This window comes from Naumovozyma dairenensis, chromosome 5, assembly GCF_000227115.2.
Source record: "Naumovozyma dairenensis CBS 421 chromosome 5, complete genome".
Lineage (NCBI taxonomy): Eukaryota > Fungi > Ascomycota > Saccharomycetes > Saccharomycetales > Saccharomycetaceae > Naumovozyma > Naumovozyma dairenensis.
Window position 1 is genome coordinate 1,004,069 of NC_016483.1, and position 15,497 is coordinate 1,019,565.

The 15,497-nt window shown below is 32.0% G+C and overlaps 11 protein-coding genes and 2 non-coding genes across 13 annotated transcripts; 3 read left to right on the forward strand and 10 right to left on the reverse strand.

Moving 5' to 3' along the window:
- Positions 1-11: 11 nt before the first annotated feature.
- Positions 12-677, reverse strand: PBA1 (Pba1p; the record flags this gene model as incomplete). The annotated part of the gene is made up of 1 exon (XM_003670457.1): positions 12-677. The coding sequence occupies one exon, from the start codon at positions 675-677 to the stop codon at positions 12-14; it is 666 nt and encodes a 221-aa protein (XP_003670505.1).
- A 467-nt stretch (positions 678-1,144) lies between these two features.
- On the reverse strand, positions 1,145-1,215 carry NDAI0Etrna15G. Its single transcript has one exon. It is a non-coding gene; the product is annotated as a tRNA-Gly (tRNA).
- Positions 1,216-1,605: 390 nt separating this feature from the next.
- YKE2 (tubulin-binding prefolding complex subunit YKE2) lies at positions 1,606-1,926 on the forward strand (the record flags this gene model as incomplete). The annotated part of the gene is made up of 1 exon (XM_003670458.1): positions 1,606-1,926. One exon carries the CDS (start codon positions 1,606-1,608, stop codon positions 1,924-1,926), a length of 321 nt encoding a protein of 106 aa, XP_003670506.1.
- Positions 1,927-2,040: 114 nt separating this feature from the next.
- COQ9 (ubiquinone biosynthesis protein COQ9) lies at positions 2,041-2,835 on the reverse strand (the record flags this gene model as incomplete). Its single annotated transcript, XM_003670459.1, has 1 exon — positions 2,041-2,835. One exon carries the CDS (start codon positions 2,833-2,835, stop codon positions 2,041-2,043), a length of 795 nt encoding a protein of 264 aa, XP_003670507.1.
- Positions 2,836-3,277: 442 nt separating this feature from the next.
- MSS51 (Mss51p) lies at positions 3,278-4,609 on the reverse strand (the record flags this gene model as incomplete). The annotated part of the gene is made up of 1 exon (XM_003670460.1): positions 3,278-4,609. The coding sequence occupies one exon, from the start codon at positions 4,607-4,609 to the stop codon at positions 3,278-3,280; it is 1,332 nt and encodes a 443-aa protein (XP_003670508.1).
- Positions 4,610-5,013: 404 nt separating this feature from the next.
- On the forward strand, positions 5,014-5,469 carry QRI5 (mitochondrial 37S ribosomal protein mS38; the record flags this gene model as incomplete). Its single annotated transcript, XM_003670461.1, has 1 exon — positions 5,014-5,469. One exon carries the CDS (start codon positions 5,014-5,016, stop codon positions 5,467-5,469), a length of 456 nt encoding a protein of 151 aa, XP_003670509.1.
- A 276-nt stretch (positions 5,470-5,745) lies between these two features.
- HMX1 (Hmx1p) lies at positions 5,746-6,729 on the reverse strand (the record flags this gene model as incomplete). The annotated part of the gene is made up of 1 exon (XM_003670462.1): positions 5,746-6,729. The coding sequence occupies one exon, from the start codon at positions 6,727-6,729 to the stop codon at positions 5,746-5,748; it is 984 nt and encodes a 327-aa protein (XP_003670510.1).
- Positions 6,730-7,602: 873 nt separating this feature from the next.
- Positions 7,603-8,148, forward strand: RSM18 (mitochondrial 37S ribosomal protein bS18m; the record flags this gene model as incomplete). The annotated part of the gene is made up of 1 exon (XM_003670463.1): positions 7,603-8,148. One exon carries the CDS (start codon positions 7,603-7,605, stop codon positions 8,146-8,148), a length of 546 nt encoding a protein of 181 aa, XP_003670511.1.
- Positions 8,149-8,340: 192 nt separating this feature from the next.
- On the reverse strand, positions 8,341-10,257 carry TPA1 (oxidative DNA demethylase; the record flags this gene model as incomplete). Its single annotated transcript, XM_003670464.1, has 1 exon — positions 8,341-10,257. One exon carries the CDS (start codon positions 10,255-10,257, stop codon positions 8,341-8,343), a length of 1,917 nt encoding a protein of 638 aa, XP_003670512.1.
- Positions 10,258-10,986: 729 nt separating this feature from the next.
- On the reverse strand, positions 10,987-11,289 carry ISD11 (Isd11p; the record flags this gene model as incomplete). The annotated part of the gene is made up of 1 exon (XM_003670465.1): positions 10,987-11,289. The coding sequence occupies one exon, from the start codon at positions 11,287-11,289 to the stop codon at positions 10,987-10,989; it is 303 nt and encodes a 100-aa protein (XP_003670513.1).
- Positions 11,290-11,645: 356 nt separating this feature from the next.
- On the reverse strand, positions 11,646-11,717 carry NDAI0Etrna11Q. Its single transcript has one exon. It is a non-coding gene; the product is annotated as a tRNA-Gln (tRNA).
- A 1,422-nt stretch (positions 11,718-13,139) lies between these two features.
- NDAI0E04540 (uncharacterized protein) lies at positions 13,140-13,607 on the reverse strand (the record flags this gene model as incomplete). Its single annotated transcript, XM_003670466.1, has 1 exon — positions 13,140-13,607. The coding sequence occupies one exon, from the start codon at positions 13,605-13,607 to the stop codon at positions 13,140-13,142; it is 468 nt and encodes a 155-aa protein (XP_003670514.1).
- Positions 13,608-14,240: 633 nt separating this feature from the next.
- Positions 14,241-14,744, reverse strand: NDAI0E04550 (uncharacterized protein; the record flags this gene model as incomplete). The annotated part of the gene is made up of 1 exon (XM_003670467.1): positions 14,241-14,744. One exon carries the CDS (start codon positions 14,742-14,744, stop codon positions 14,241-14,243), a length of 504 nt encoding a protein of 167 aa, XP_003670515.1.
- Between the last annotated feature and the right edge of the window lie 753 nt (positions 14,745-15,497).

Here is a 15,497-nt window from a genome sequence, read left to right on the forward strand (position 1 = left end):
CTAATACCAGATTATATGTAAAGGCCAGATTGTGCACCTATTGCGGCACCTGCTAATTTCCAGTGACGATAACATTGTTCAGTATATACTTTTGAATCGATATTGAGGTAGTTCCATTCATTTTTGAAGATATCTATTAAATCCTGCATTATTGTTAAATTTAGTTTTTCAAATCCAGTTGGGCCTTCACTAGGGACAATAATGGCATCAAAATTATACTTAGCATTATGTAAATTTAATTCGGTGATTAATGATCCAATGAAGCCTGTAACAAATTCAGGTGGCTCCAAAGTGTCGATTTCGTTCGAGATCTTTCTCATAACAGCAACTCTATCTGAAGTTCCAAGTATTAGTATTTCTTTATTTAATGGGAGTGCCTGTACTAGAGTTTGACTGATCACATTTGAAAAGATTGGGGATATTTTCAAGAAGTTTTCCTGAATGGAAATTACTAAAGTCCTGTCAATGGCAAAAATGGGGAAGTTGAAATCGTATGATTTTTCTGACGATTTCATGTCTTTATCCGATGGATCAAATTCATTTGGAAAATTTTCGTTATAATTCCACGAATGCTTACCTTCATTTCCCATGAGTTGATCTGGGTTCAAAGTCAAGGTCGTGCTAATGTTACTTACTGAAACTAATGGCAAAAGATCTTCGGGAAATAATGGATTCATCAGACTTGTAGTGACGATGATTTTATCATAATTATCAAAGTTTATTTCTTGTATTTTCACAACTGGTAAAGGTGATGGTTGTAGTGAATCTTCATTTTCTGCTAATATAGGGAAGTCTAGTTCATGTCTTGGTTCAACAAATTCATTCCATTGTTTGAACTATTTATAGGTGTCGAAGATTCATAAGAACTTTCGATTGTCAGTAGAGTTATCCAACGAGAAGTAAAAAAGAAAAAGGACCATGTAGTGTCTTATCAGCGGTAACACATACTAGCATTATGTCCAGGTAATATATTTGAGTCAGGACCAACGATGTAAAGAAATATGTAACTCATTTGGACCAAGATCTTACTGCTATTTATTCTTTATATCCTTTTGGTGTGTTTCTTCTAAACATCAATGACATCTAAGTGTGTATTTGGTGTCTGGGTGCAATAATGTGAGATTTCGAAAAAAAGAAATTCAGTTGCGCAAGCCGGGAATCGAACCCGGGGCCCAACGATGGCAACGTTGGATTTTACCACTAAACCACCTGCGCTTATTTCTTACATGTTTTGTTTCCAAGATTTAGACTGGTTCCCACTGACAAAATAACCATGATAAGATGGAGGCTTTATTTTTGACGTATTTTCTACCTCATGGTATTTTCTTACTCATTAAGGTAGCAATGTATTCCAACATCATCTTTGTATTGTCGATTTCTGCATTTCTGCCTACCTTTTTCCGTCTTGGAAAAAAGTTAGTTAGCGTCGACAGTTAGCAATTGACGACAAAATGAAAAATTAATTACTTATCGTCTATTGTACTCATCTCAAATTCAAGACAAAAAGATGCTTATCATTCCTCCATTGTCGTAGCGAGGGATCCTCCATTCACTAACAGATATAATAATAGGGATATAGTAAAATACTGTACTGAAGACGAAAAAATGGCTTCCAATTTACCATCTAAATACCAAGTTTTACAAGGTGAACTAGAAGATTTGATCATGGCTAGACAGAAATTAGAAACTCAATTACAAGAAAATAAAATTGTCATAGAGGAATTCAATCAATTGCCAAGTGAATCACAGGTTTATAAATTGACAGGGAATGTCCTTTTACCTGTAGATCAGGAAGAAGCTCATTCAAATGTCGATAAAAGATTAGAATTTATCCAAACTGAAATAAGTCGCTGTGAAAACAATATTAAAAACAAACAGCAAGAATTAGACAACGTTAGAAGTGAAATATTAAAAATGCGTCAATAGGTCAACTTTTAGTAAAGTCAAAAAACATATAATATATAGTCTATATATATCATATTCACACTTGAAACAAATCGTCACTATTATATATTGCTTTCGGGTATTTTTTTCTTTCTTCTAACCTCTAGCCAATCTCGCTTTAACAAGGTTCATTGAGACCATTAAAGTATACCATGCATATTCCTCTGTATTATTATAATATTCGCCCAAATTCATAATACGGTGTAATTTATCCTTTGCAAAATCAATGGTCTTGTCGAAATTTTCTCCATTATTCTTGACCATATATAATTTACTACTGACATATGCGCAACTAACGCCTAATCTTTTGGCATACCATGCCATATCGTGATGATCCTTTTCATTTGAAAAATATATTAAATCATCTGATAGATTAAATAATTCAGGTAATGCAACGTTAAATAACAATGGACTTGGAATAATCAATTGATTAAATAAACTTGATAATTGATTATTAAGTGGTTGATCCATTTTCAATCTTTCAATCAATAGTGTTTCTAAAGATGGTAACTTATCCTTCGCAGTCTCAATGTATGGTGTTATATTTTCTGTTAATTGATATCTTTTAGAGACCAATTGGAATTTAAGTAATTCCATAACAGCAGGTGAAATGGAACGGAAAATCGAGGGGCTATTTGATGATCCAAGGACAGAAAACAATGATGATGAAAGGTCCAATTCATTCAACGAACTTGTAATTGCTTCATCAGTAAAGCCCTTCTTTGGAACCCATTTATTAAGAGCATTGGATAGAATTTTATATTGAACTGAGTCCTTGTTATAAGTTAATGGAGATAAGGTAGCTGCTTTAGCATATTCCAATGTATTAGAATGAAACGCACGATTAATGGAGAGTTTAACATTCTTTGATAAGATACGATTCAGCAACATTATTACTTGAGCGGCTCTGCTTCTCTTTAATTAGTTTATATATTATTATTGACTAGTTTATTGTTAAGTCGATTGCTTTATTGTTATAATCTGTGCCTTATTTTTCCAACTGTTGTTTCTATGAAAACGGAGTTCATGCACTGAACTGCAACCATTTTCGAGGAAAAAGTATTCCTTTTTAACAAAGATGGTCTACGAACATGCCCGTTAAGAACTTTCTCAGCTTGACGCCTGGATAAGCGATAATACTTGATATATATTATATATATAATCATGAGAGAATATGTATTTATTATTTATCAGTGCTACAGCAAATTCCCATAATGATTTATTTAGTCTATACCATTATTTTATCATTATCTTGGACGAGAGAAGTCATATATTTACAGTTTGTTGTCTTTAAGATGAAGCTGGAATGTATAATATCTATATATATATAGGGTTACAGTTCTACCGTTGGATACCTTTTACCTCTAAATCCAGCAATATACATGTTAAATTGATAAACGTCTTGTGGATTTAAATCATTCAATTCCCATTTAGTACTACCGAAAACATTTTTCACAGGTTTCATTAATATGTCCAGATCATTTTTATACTTTTCATCTAATATATTCATATCATTCAACATATCATTGCGACTAAACCCAGTATTGAAAATTGCACATTGGGTCTCTAATAATGATTTCATTGTGTCGTTCATCCAATGTTCAGTAGTTTCAATGGCAGAGAAGCCTGGATGGAAAATGAAAAATACATCCATATAAGGATCATAGGGGAATAAATCTTGAGATTCATGTAAAGTATGGAAATATTCAGTAATAAACGTTAATTTCAAAGTATCATCAATTGTTTGTATCAGTGGTTTATCTAGCTTCAAATATTGTTTCTTTTCTTTATCATAATACGCCTCGGGACCAATGAAAAATAACTCAAATTTTTGTTCTGGGAATAAATATTGTAATTGTTTCCATATATGCCCAGGTAATTGAGCTTCTGCCCTTGCACCTAATAGGAAAATTCTCATGGGACGATTCTTGGTTAAAGTCATAAATGATTTATTATGGAAGGGATATAATGTATACCTTAAGGCAGCCATTGATTTTAGTCCTTCTAATGTTATGGGACCCTTTGGTTGTAAAGAATATGGAGAAAATTGATGTAAAATGGATCCTATGGTTATGGGATAACTCAACATTTTAGTTACAGCAGCCATTTGAAATTCTGTATCCATTGAATAAAAAGATCTTGTATATAAGAAGAGATCCCAATTGGTCATATTAATCATACGGTCAAAATCTTGATCTTGTGGGAATACGAACTCAGGGAATGGTCTACCACTTCTTAAATCATGTTCATATATATTAACTTTTTTCAAAATTTCATAGATCTTATTGCTATGATAATTCTCATCCATTTCCCAAGCATTTTTAGAGTGATGAGTTGGAATTCCAGAGATTGGACAAGTATAATTAATCTCTTTGTTTGTAACGGGGCAATGAGCTAAAGTTCTGATTTTAGCTGCACGTTCACGCAAATCTTGACAAGGTGATTGATCCCAAGGATGGAACCTATTTTCTGGTGTCGGATCATCTGGAGATGATTTAGGATCTAAACCTAGTGCGTTTCTAACAAACCCCATCAGAGATCTTGATGAATGGTGAGAAACATGAGCATTATTTCGAAAGTTGCGAGGATTCGGTGTGAAGCATAGCGTTGTTGGTAATCGTGAACGGTATGCGGTCGGTAGGCGAGAAACACATCGACAAAGCATAACGGGAGACAAAAAGTGGAAGAGGGACCCAGCAATTGAATGAAGGAAGAGGGAAATAAGGATATGATAAACCTTATGTAATCGTTGCTCTTATTATTTGGTCCACTTCTAGGATTTTTTGTAAGCGATTATTCTTGTTTCCTTTTGTTTAGTGTTTCTCTACCAACCAAAAATCATTAAATACGTTTTCCATAGACAATACGCGAATTTTGGACAATAATAATTATAAGGGAAAGCCAAAAACTGGAAACTGATTGAGGAATTGTACATGAAGTTTTACAGATGAATAAAATTGTAGCCTACAGTCCCTTTGAATAAAAAATTTGTGAAAGGCAAACCAAGCAAAGGAGTAGAAATACGGAGAGCTCGCATATCATATCGCTGTGTTTATATATTGACTTCCAATGTTACCACTGTTTTTCTCGAGGATGCCAGCAAGTCGGCCATTGTCGATATTGAAGGGAAATGCAAGGTTTTTATCAACACAACTAAAGAACACAAATCAAAGCTACCACCATCATGGAGATGATACTATGATATCAACTATGATGAATTTATCCAAATCAAGATTAATAAATTCTAATGATATATTTGAATTATCATCCAAATCAGCATTAGGATTAGATAGAAAGTTTCAATGTAATATCAATGATATTTCAAATATGATTCCAATGTTCGGTCGTACATTGATCGAAAATGCGGAGCAAGTTGTTATTAATGATGTGACCAATTTATCGAATGTCGAAATGCACTTAGATTCTGTGTTAAGGAAAAGGAGGAAGAAGATGAAAAAGCATAAACTGAGAAAAAGAAGAAAGAGACAAAGGGCTGAAAAAAGGAAACTTTCACAAGGTAGGTAGGTATGTAGGCCCATATTGGAACGGTTCACTTATATATTCGTTGATGAAAGAGATTATAGTGATACTGATGAAGAAAACACCACACATGTATATATATAAAGTTATATTATGTTGTTATAATGTAATGTAGTTAAATTAAAAGAAATTGCGAAGCAACATAACTAGCCAACGCCTTAATGATTTTTTTGCATTAGAGCGTTTATATTTAATTACTTATTGAAGAAAATATATATATATTTATATATATTTAAATGGGTATAATGACGTTTTCTTTTGTTACGTAAACAGTGAGCGGCTAACAAAAAATTGAATTAGTAGTAGTAGTATCACGAACATTAATATTGCCTTAAAATTTTTCTTTATTGAATCATTAAATTTCCATTCTTCAAAAAGATAATTGATCAATTTGAAACTGAAAAGGTTCATTAATTCCTTTTGGTTCCTTTGACCCAATTCTTCCATTGATTCTAAATTCCATTGGAATATTTGTTTTGCAATTTCTATAATGGTTAATTTCTCATTTTCATTCAAATTTGATCTTGTATTTAATTCGAAATTTCTTTTAAATTTCAATTTCAATTTATTTTCATTGGAAATAGAATTTATACCTTCAAGGCTATCACTATTTTCAGTAAATTGGAAAAAATTAGTTGCGTTATTAAATAATTCCTTTGATGAGAGATGATTAAAATTTGGTAAGAATCCTAAATTTTTATAAATTTTTGATTTAATAATTTTACCACCTGCAAAAAGGGCTAAATATAAGACATGACAATAAGCTAAAATGCAACATGGATTTGTTTGAATTGAAATATGAATGAAATTAACAAATTGATATAGTTTTGAGTTCTTATTTTGGTGAATCAGTTTAAATTCTTCATTAATGAAATTTAGCAAATCTTGATCATTTTGGAATCTATCTGAATATAATAACTTCAAGTCTTTGAATAACTTATCAGTTCTATTAAATTCTGTTAACCAAATTTTAGATAAAAGAGAGCCTGTTCTTTTTTGTTCTTTGGTAGCGTCAGTATTAAATGATAAAAGATAATTAATTTCCGATTCTACTGCTTGAAAGATATAATAATAAGTTAATATACCTTGTCTATAAATGTCACCGTGTCTTAAAGCCACGGCCAATTTAAGAGTCATCTTTTTATCTATTTTATTATGAGCATCTCTTGTATGGAAATTAATTCTATTTGCCAATGCCTCTGTGTCAGTTGGAGATGGAATGATTGTCACAGTTGAAGAAGACATGTTTTTTTTATTACGATTTTATTTATCGGTGTATATATCGCTGCAATCCAATAAAGAAGAGACTGCTGGAAAGGTAAAGTATATTCTCAAACAACCTACTTTATATGAGATATATATTTACTTCTTTAGTAATAACTAATAAAATATTAAAGATAATGATAGTGCTGGTAACACCGATAAGACAAGACCTTATTACTTGTCAGTTGTACGTAATAAATCTTTCATCTCATTGTAATGGGTTTTACCATAAAGAACATCTATTGTCCATATAAAAGGTATAGTACGCCATTTTTGTAAAATCCGTTAAGTTCAAAATTAATTCATGTTGAATTCATGTTGTTCCTGTTTATTTACCTTTTTTACACCTGTTTTTGGGATCAAGCTCCATTTCATTGGCGGTGGGGGGGGGGGGGGGGGCGAATGCCATCCAACAGTAACATATTACCATTGGCATTATCCATTATCACTAAAAGATAGTGTGTGGCTGCGTATGTTATGATCTGTTGGGGAAATACGTGGAGAATATAAAGTCTTTCGGAGTATTTTGTGTCAAATGGAAAATGGTATATATATCCGTTATCTGCGAAAAAGTAACTGCCGGTGCACGGATGGACAGAAACAGAGTTCCCCCGGGTAACAAGTTCTATTTTTTATACTAACTTTTTGGTCACGTGTTTATGGAATCCTGGAATTTTTCCTGGAGTCCCAGAAACTATTATTTAAGACTATGACCTAGTTTACTAGTATTATAATAATTCATGAAGTTAAATCTTGAGATATTAATGTGAAAGCCTAATTGTTAGCTTATTTTGACATAAAAGAACAAATAACTCCCTTAATAGCCTTCATATCGTCTCATAGTATACTCATTCTATGTCACACTTCACCGCACGCCTGAAAACTTTAGCTTCTGGTATCCTTTCAAGAAGATTTATCAGTTCTTCGAAAACCCTAACCAACAATAATAGAAATGGGTTCTCAATTAAACCACAACAGAAAAACTCCCTCGACATTGGATCCAATTCTACAAAAAAAGCAATTAATAACATGAAACAAATTGATGATAAATTTGTAAAGAAGTTTCAACCAGGTTCAATTTATGATCCATTCGATTTCTCCATGGCAAGACTTTACTATACTAGGAAAAATAATATGAATGGGATCAATAACAACAGAAGAATTATAAACCCAAATATATTGGACAAAAAATTCAATCCATTAGATCTATATTCAAGTCCAAATAAATTATATCCGTTTCTAACTTCAACAGGGAAAATTTTACATAGAGACGTTACGGGATTATCTGCCAAGAATCAAAGGAGAGTTTCAAAAGCAATTAGAAGAGCTCAAAGTATTGGTCTAATATCTAAAACTTGCGGGAATCTAAATACCTTACCAACAAGAAATATTCAACAATAGAGTTCCTAATACATTCTCCTTGTAAATAAATAAATGCAAATAACAATCTAGTATGAGAATATTTTTAATATCATTCCTTTCTTTACTCTTTTTATTTCACTTTCTATTTATTATACATGAAAAAATATCTATATCTATCAGGTATTTCTAAGTAGTATACTACTAAGTTATTATATGTAGTTGTAACCCTATCTATTCGTCACCTTCTTCATTTTCATCATCTCCTTCATCTTCCTCTAAACTTTTTACATCATATTTCAATTTAATATCCCATCTACTAGATTTAGCTGACCAACTAACATATTTAACAAATTCTAAAACACTTTCATCACGTAGGACTAAATTGAAGGAATTCCAACTTGGTTTACAATTTAATAAGACTGAATCTCCACCGTCATCGTTCTTGTACCATTCAGCTTCTATATCGACTTCATCTTCTAATTTTTCCTTTGTATCATCCATCATATACATTTCATATCCACCAACTTCTCCACTTTCCCATCCTTTAGATGGTGTTAAACATAACGTACCTTCTAATACATTATCTAATATTTCATTGAAATGTTTAACATTTAATTGACATTTATTGGCTAAAGTGAAATCTAAACCTGGTCTAAACCTTCTAATTAAAATTTGTTCACTAACTAAACATAATGATGTCAATAATAACAAATATTTCTTGAAAATTAAACTCTTGAAGAAACAACTTAGTTCAATTAATTCGATTTCAACCCCATAATCATCATTACTTGTCTTCTTGGAAGATATTATTTCTTTAACCATTTCGAAATTCGATAACTCATCATTATTAATTGTAGCTATCAAATCTTCACCTGTCTCGAATTTTTGAAATTTTTTACCATCAATATAAAGATATTTACGTTTATGAGATGGCATAGCAGTTTTCCATGGATAAGATACATCTTTACTAACATATGGACAATCCTTTTCTAATTCTGTAATTTTAATTAATTCTTTCAAAAGTTCAGATTTTTCATTATTTAAAAATGTCTCAATAGTTAAAAAGGAATTTTCTGAAAATTGAGTCTGTAACTTGGTAATACCTTCTTCAGTTAAATGCTCTTCAGAAATATATTTCCTTAGGTATTTGACTTCCTCTTTAGATAAAAATTTATCTTCCAATGGAATTGTCTTTAACTCTTTCGGAATTGACAAACTTTCAGTGATACTTTTCTCCTCATTTAGAATAGTCTCAAAATGTTTAATTTGATAAGTAGATAAAAATTCTCTTTCTTCCTTTGGGAATTCAAAATCTTGTAAAATGTGTTGATCTAATGGAACTAAATCAGTAATATTTTTTTGAATCCAGCTTTTTTCTTCATTAACAATGTATGCCTTTTCACCAGGTTGAGGTATATGATACCAGCCTTGAATAGATAGTCTATGTTTATCAACCTTCACTTCTTCTACATCATGGAATGAAAACCCTGGGTTAACTTTGAAAAATGCGATTTGATTAAATTGAGGGACTAATTTGGCACATGGATCATTTTGCGGAATATTTGGCATTATAGTATCATAAAGTCTTAACCCCCCACCATAATGAGATTTCCAGGTTCTATCAGGGTCTGGTAAATATAAAATAAAACTAATACGTCTAGAACCAATGACATCATCATGAGGAACTAAATGACAACCTTTAGTATAAGTATTAATACTCATATCTGTCTTTTCACTAGATAAGTCACCTGATTGAGTAATAAAAGAGAAAAACTTTCTATATTTTTCAGAATATAAAATTTCACGTAGTTTAAAAAGATTTGGTAGTCTTGATAGATCATTCCAATCTAATTTAGATAAATTGGCTAGATCACCACTTTGATTTACTTTATAAATATCAGTTTCTTTTTTTGAAAATTGAATTTCTGTTTCAATTTCTTTACGGACAGCTCTTAATAAATTTTCATCAACTAGATTTGGAATTGATCCCCAGTTAAAGGGTTTAGAGCTAGCAATCTCATCTCTTAACTCTTGTTGATATTTGGGGTCCCAAATCTTGGGATTAAACAAACTTTCAACTTTGTCATCTTCTAATGTTTGAGATTTACTTGCCGAAGAGCTAGACGTTTCAGCAGCTTTTCTTTTCATTTTACCCTCAAATAGTTTTTTACTTCTCAAACAAATGAACAAGTTAACAGGGACTAACAACAAAGAATATAGATTGAATATTTTTTGCTTGCGTATTTACCTTTTATATAATTTTTGTAGGTTTTACATGCCATATTTTTTTTTCGATATTCTGGAAAAAATTTCAAAAGCCGTACGTTACGAACGTTACACTACTTTTCCTTGATAAATAAATATGTACATTAATAATTTGGAAGAGGTACCGCGGTAAGATAAAACAATAGTAATTACTCATGATATAACAGAACTTTACCCATCGATGGGACACAATCTAATGCGATCCATGCATATGTGATGCTAATTCCTAAAAGGCCTTTCCAAACCTAATTCCTAATCATTTCAACCTCTGCTGTTCGATTAAAATGATTTCATATTATGTAGGTGACAAGACATCGGCACAATAGACTTTAAAATTAGTTGTTTTCAGTTTGTCAAAGTAAAACAGCCGTGTAGCGACAGATTTATTTGTTAAACTTAAAATTCATCTCTATAACTTCAAATTTTATCTACTTATTTATTTTACACTATATGGAGAGGAATATACAGAGGATGGTAATATACGAACATCTTGTAGCGGCAATATCTTTTTCAATTGTTAATCTTCACCAATATACAACGAGGTTCCCACACCCAGATACCTCTATTGTTAATAGAATTTATTCCACTCAAGCGAATAGTGATTTTCATTCATTAATGCTTATTAATATCCTTCCTTTCTTCCTTATCAACAGGTTCTACAACAAGTTTATCAAATGTATACATTTGAGATATCACGGATTGTCTCTTTAACGCACTTAAATCATTTTTAGCATCTTGGTATAGCTTCGAGAGTTTTTCAGCATCTTGTATTGTAGAATTTTGTTTGAATGATGCTCTTGATTTTCTTAAGAAATACTCTCTAAAATTGAAATTATTGAATTGATTGGCGTTCTTAATGAATTGTTTATAAAGTGACAACACTTGACGTCTGGTAGGGGCAATGGCAGCGGTCATAGTTTTTCCTTTCTTGTTGTTCTTGGTTACTATTCTTCTTTCCTAGAATACTTTTCTCCACTCTGCTTATGATGACTAAGAAATGGATTTAAGATAGGGCAAAATAGATTTCGTTAAGAAAACTATGTCGATGTTTTAGAAGCAAAAGAAATCTCTTTTCCGTGTAAAAGAATAATGCTATGTTTATTAAATACCTTTAATGTTATTCTTTTCCCTATGGACGGTGAACTACAGTACAATTTGTCATCAAACTGTGTAAACCGAATTAGCTCATTATGATTGATCAAAGTCATTATGAAAAATATAGAATTATAAAAACCACACCCAAAAAATATCTTTGATGATAATGTAAAAAGAGGTCCTACCCGGATTCGAACCGGGGTTGTCCGGATCAAAACCGAAAGTGATAACCACTACACTATAGGACCCAGAATTTCTAATTCTTTGTGTTGGTTTGCCTTTAAGAATCTGATCCCAAATCGTAAATATCTCGTTGATAACGATTAACATAAGGAAAAGTATCCAAATTAGGGTAACGTCTTTTAAAAGCAACAAAACAGCTGTATATATTAGAGTATTATTAATTATTACACATTATTTGTATACATAACAGAAGAGGATATAGAACTTTTATTATATTAAAAATTACCTTTACTTTTTACAACCAGTTATCAATGCCTTAATTGAAAGCCAAAATAATATATATATTAATATTAAGCCTCATCGAGCCTTTGAACTATAAATCTAAAAGTCAAGACAAACCCCACTAAAAATACCGGTTAAAACAATACAAAATATATATTTTGTCAAGCTCATTACACTTATTACCTTTTATCAAACTATTACCTTTAGTACACTCATTACTAATATATTACTTTGCTAAATTAACTATACCTATTAACCTCTCAACTCCTATTAACCCAAAATGGCAACTGAAGAAAATTATTCAAAGGAAACTTTAACTCAAATTGCTCAGCAAATGTCTGTAATGCAAGAAGCTATTTCTTGTCTTTCCAATGAAGTAACCAAATTGAATAAAGATGATGTTTTTAAACTACATGCTTTAGAGGAAGCATCTACTGCATTCCCTCAGGAACGCTAATTGAAAGAAGTCGAAAACAACGATTTCGAACAAAATTAAGAAGAAATTGATGACTTAAGAAGAAATGTGGAACAAATTGCGGCTAGTGAAAAGAATGCTGAAATTAATACTCAACAAGAATGGAACAACGCTGCATCCGCATTCACTGATTTTGTCGATAAGTTCGAAAAGTTTAAACTTGCGCAAGTACAATTCGGTGAAAATGTTAAGAATAAAATTTTACTACTGAAGGATAACAATTCTGAGAGTAAAAAAAGGAATCCATTATATATTAACTCGAAGGCAGATGAAATCGAGAAAGTTGTTCCAGATTTGATTATTAAAAGTGGTGATCGAAGATTATTAGCTCCCACCAAAAACTTCTTCGAAGTAAATGCCGGTACCGTCAACTCAGATATGTTGATTACAACAGGTCCTGGTATTGATGTCACTCCTCAATTGTTGAAAATACAATCAATTTTACTTTCCAAACAGGTGGCTTTTAAGATTGGGGATTTTCCTTAACAATTGGTGTTTTGGAATTGCTGCTCGTGCTCTCGAAGATGAACGTGATCATTTGATGGACTGGACTAATAGTTTCACATCCTTATGTAGACATGTCGAGTTTTACAAAATTAACTCTACGAAGTTTGAGAAACTCAAGAACTCGAAATATTTTCAAGATATGTCATTATATTCCTACTTATTATCAATTGTCCACGGCTCAATGGACATCAGAGGTATATCCACGTTTCCTGTTGTTCATGCACTATTCAACGAGACCTTGAAACCATTGAATATTTTTCAACTTTGCAATGGTATATATTGATTGTTTTGTTGTAATGTATTCAATTTGGTTTAAATTAATGTCAATGTTATGTATAGTTATCATTTCAGCAGTTTCAGTTGATCTGTATTGAAGGCGACGCAGTAGTGGTTTTCTAATAATGATGTTAAATCGATCACGTGGAATAAGGTAACACCATGTGGTGAATGAATGTTTGTGGTAAATGATTTGGAGTTCTGTTTTAGTTGTTATAATTCTGGATATTCCAACGGCAGGAGATACTGAAGTCGGAGAGCATGCTTTTGTCTGAAGTGGAGTAAATTTGATTCCTGAAATATCAACATATGGATATGGTTTCCACAGTGAGATATATGTGAAATTGTCATCTGCTCTTGAGTCAGGGATTAGTGTTGGGATTTTATTGTGATTCTTGCCTCGCATTGACTTCATTAAAAACCAGATTAGCGGTTACAATATCTTGATCGTTCTCTCTTTCGTCGATGGACTTAGTAATAGTTGTAGGAGTTACAGGTTGTGTTTCATCGGAGAACTCCTCATGGAATTCATCGATAACATCATCAGAAGAGTCTGAATCAAATTCAATATCTAATTGGTTGACACGGAATTTTCTTGTTCCAGCCATATCTTGTTTTGTTCTTTGATAACGGGCCTTCTCTGCCGAGCATGTCAACATTCACACTTAACACAATATCCAACCTTCCCTGTGGTAGATTTCTTGTTACGTTCACAATATGAACAGGAACAATTTTTGCAGTAGTAAGAGTTGGTTGTTAAGCCTTCTCTTTTGAATTTGGAGGATGGGAACAGTAGGAGTGTTATTCGTTTGGGGTGCGAAATCACGGTTAACATGATCGTTCAAATACTGAATCAACGAATCAATATTTGTGTGGATATAAGGATTGATTTGCGATATTAATGGTTTCAAAGTTTGATTAAAATAAGGCATGGACCACAGGAAAAGTAGAAATACCTTTGATTTCCATAGATTGATGGATAATCGAAAGTAAATACTTGTATAAAGAAGTGCCAGGCACGTACTTGGATTTTTTGAGAGCTTCAAATTTATTTCCATGGATTTTTGTAAAATTCAACATGTTTACAAAGGGAAATAACACAATTAGCCCAATCCATTAGACGATCACGTTCGTCTTTCGGCGCACGAGCAGCAATCCCAAAGCAGCGGTTATTAAGGAAAAAAACCCAATCTTTAAACGCAATTTGTTTGGACAATAGTAAAGATTGAATCTTTAGTAACTGTTGAGTAACATCAATACCTGAACCTGTTGAAATTAACATATCTGGATTGATATTACCAAGATTGACGTCGGAGAAGTTCTTGATACAAGCTAATAATCTTGAGTCACCTCGTTTGATAATTGAATCTGGAACAAATTTCTCAACCTCTTCGATTTTGGAATTAATATCTGGAGAAGATCCCATCTTATTGTTGTTTGATTGTTGTTTAATCTGTACAATTTCATTCTTAACTTGTTCACCAAAACTGAACTTGTGCAAGCCTAAATTTTTCGAACTTATCTGAAAGGTCAGTAAACATCGAAGCTGCATTATTTAACTCTTGTTGTGTATTAACTGCATCATTCTTCTCGGCAGCCGCAATATTTTCGATACCTTCTTTTAGATCTTCACTTTACTTGATTTTGTTCAAAATCCTGGTTTACTTGTTGGGTTAGTTTCACTTCAGCTTGTTGTTCTTTTTGAAAACGCAGTAGATGCTTCTTCTAATGCATGTAATTCTACGGTGTCATCATGCTTCAACTTTGAATTATCTTTATTCAATGAGGAAAATGATTCTTCCATAGCCGCCATTCTCTGGTCATTCTTAGCCATCTGTTCAACAAGTTTTGCTAACATTTCTTTTAACGAATTTTCTTCGGTAGACATTTTGGTTTAGTTATTGACAAAAGTAATAAGCTTGACGAAATATATATTTTGTTTTGTTTTAACCGGTATTTTTAGTAGAGTTTGTCTTGACTTCTAGATATATATTATTTTGGCTTTTAATTAAGGCAATGATAACTGGTTGTAAAAAGTAAAGGTGATTTTTAATATAATAAAAGTTCTAAGTTCTCTTCCGTTTTTGTATACAAATAATGTGTACTAATCGATGATACTTTAATATACAGTTGTTTTGTTGCTTTTCAACAATGGTTCCTTGTTTTGGATACCTTTCATTCTGTTACTCGTCACCGACCACATGTGTACGATTTGGCGTCACATTTTAATGCCAACGAATATGATTGTAGAAAAAACTCCGAGGGCGTGCTATGTCGTAAAAGTTCTGGGAACAGAATAAGGTAA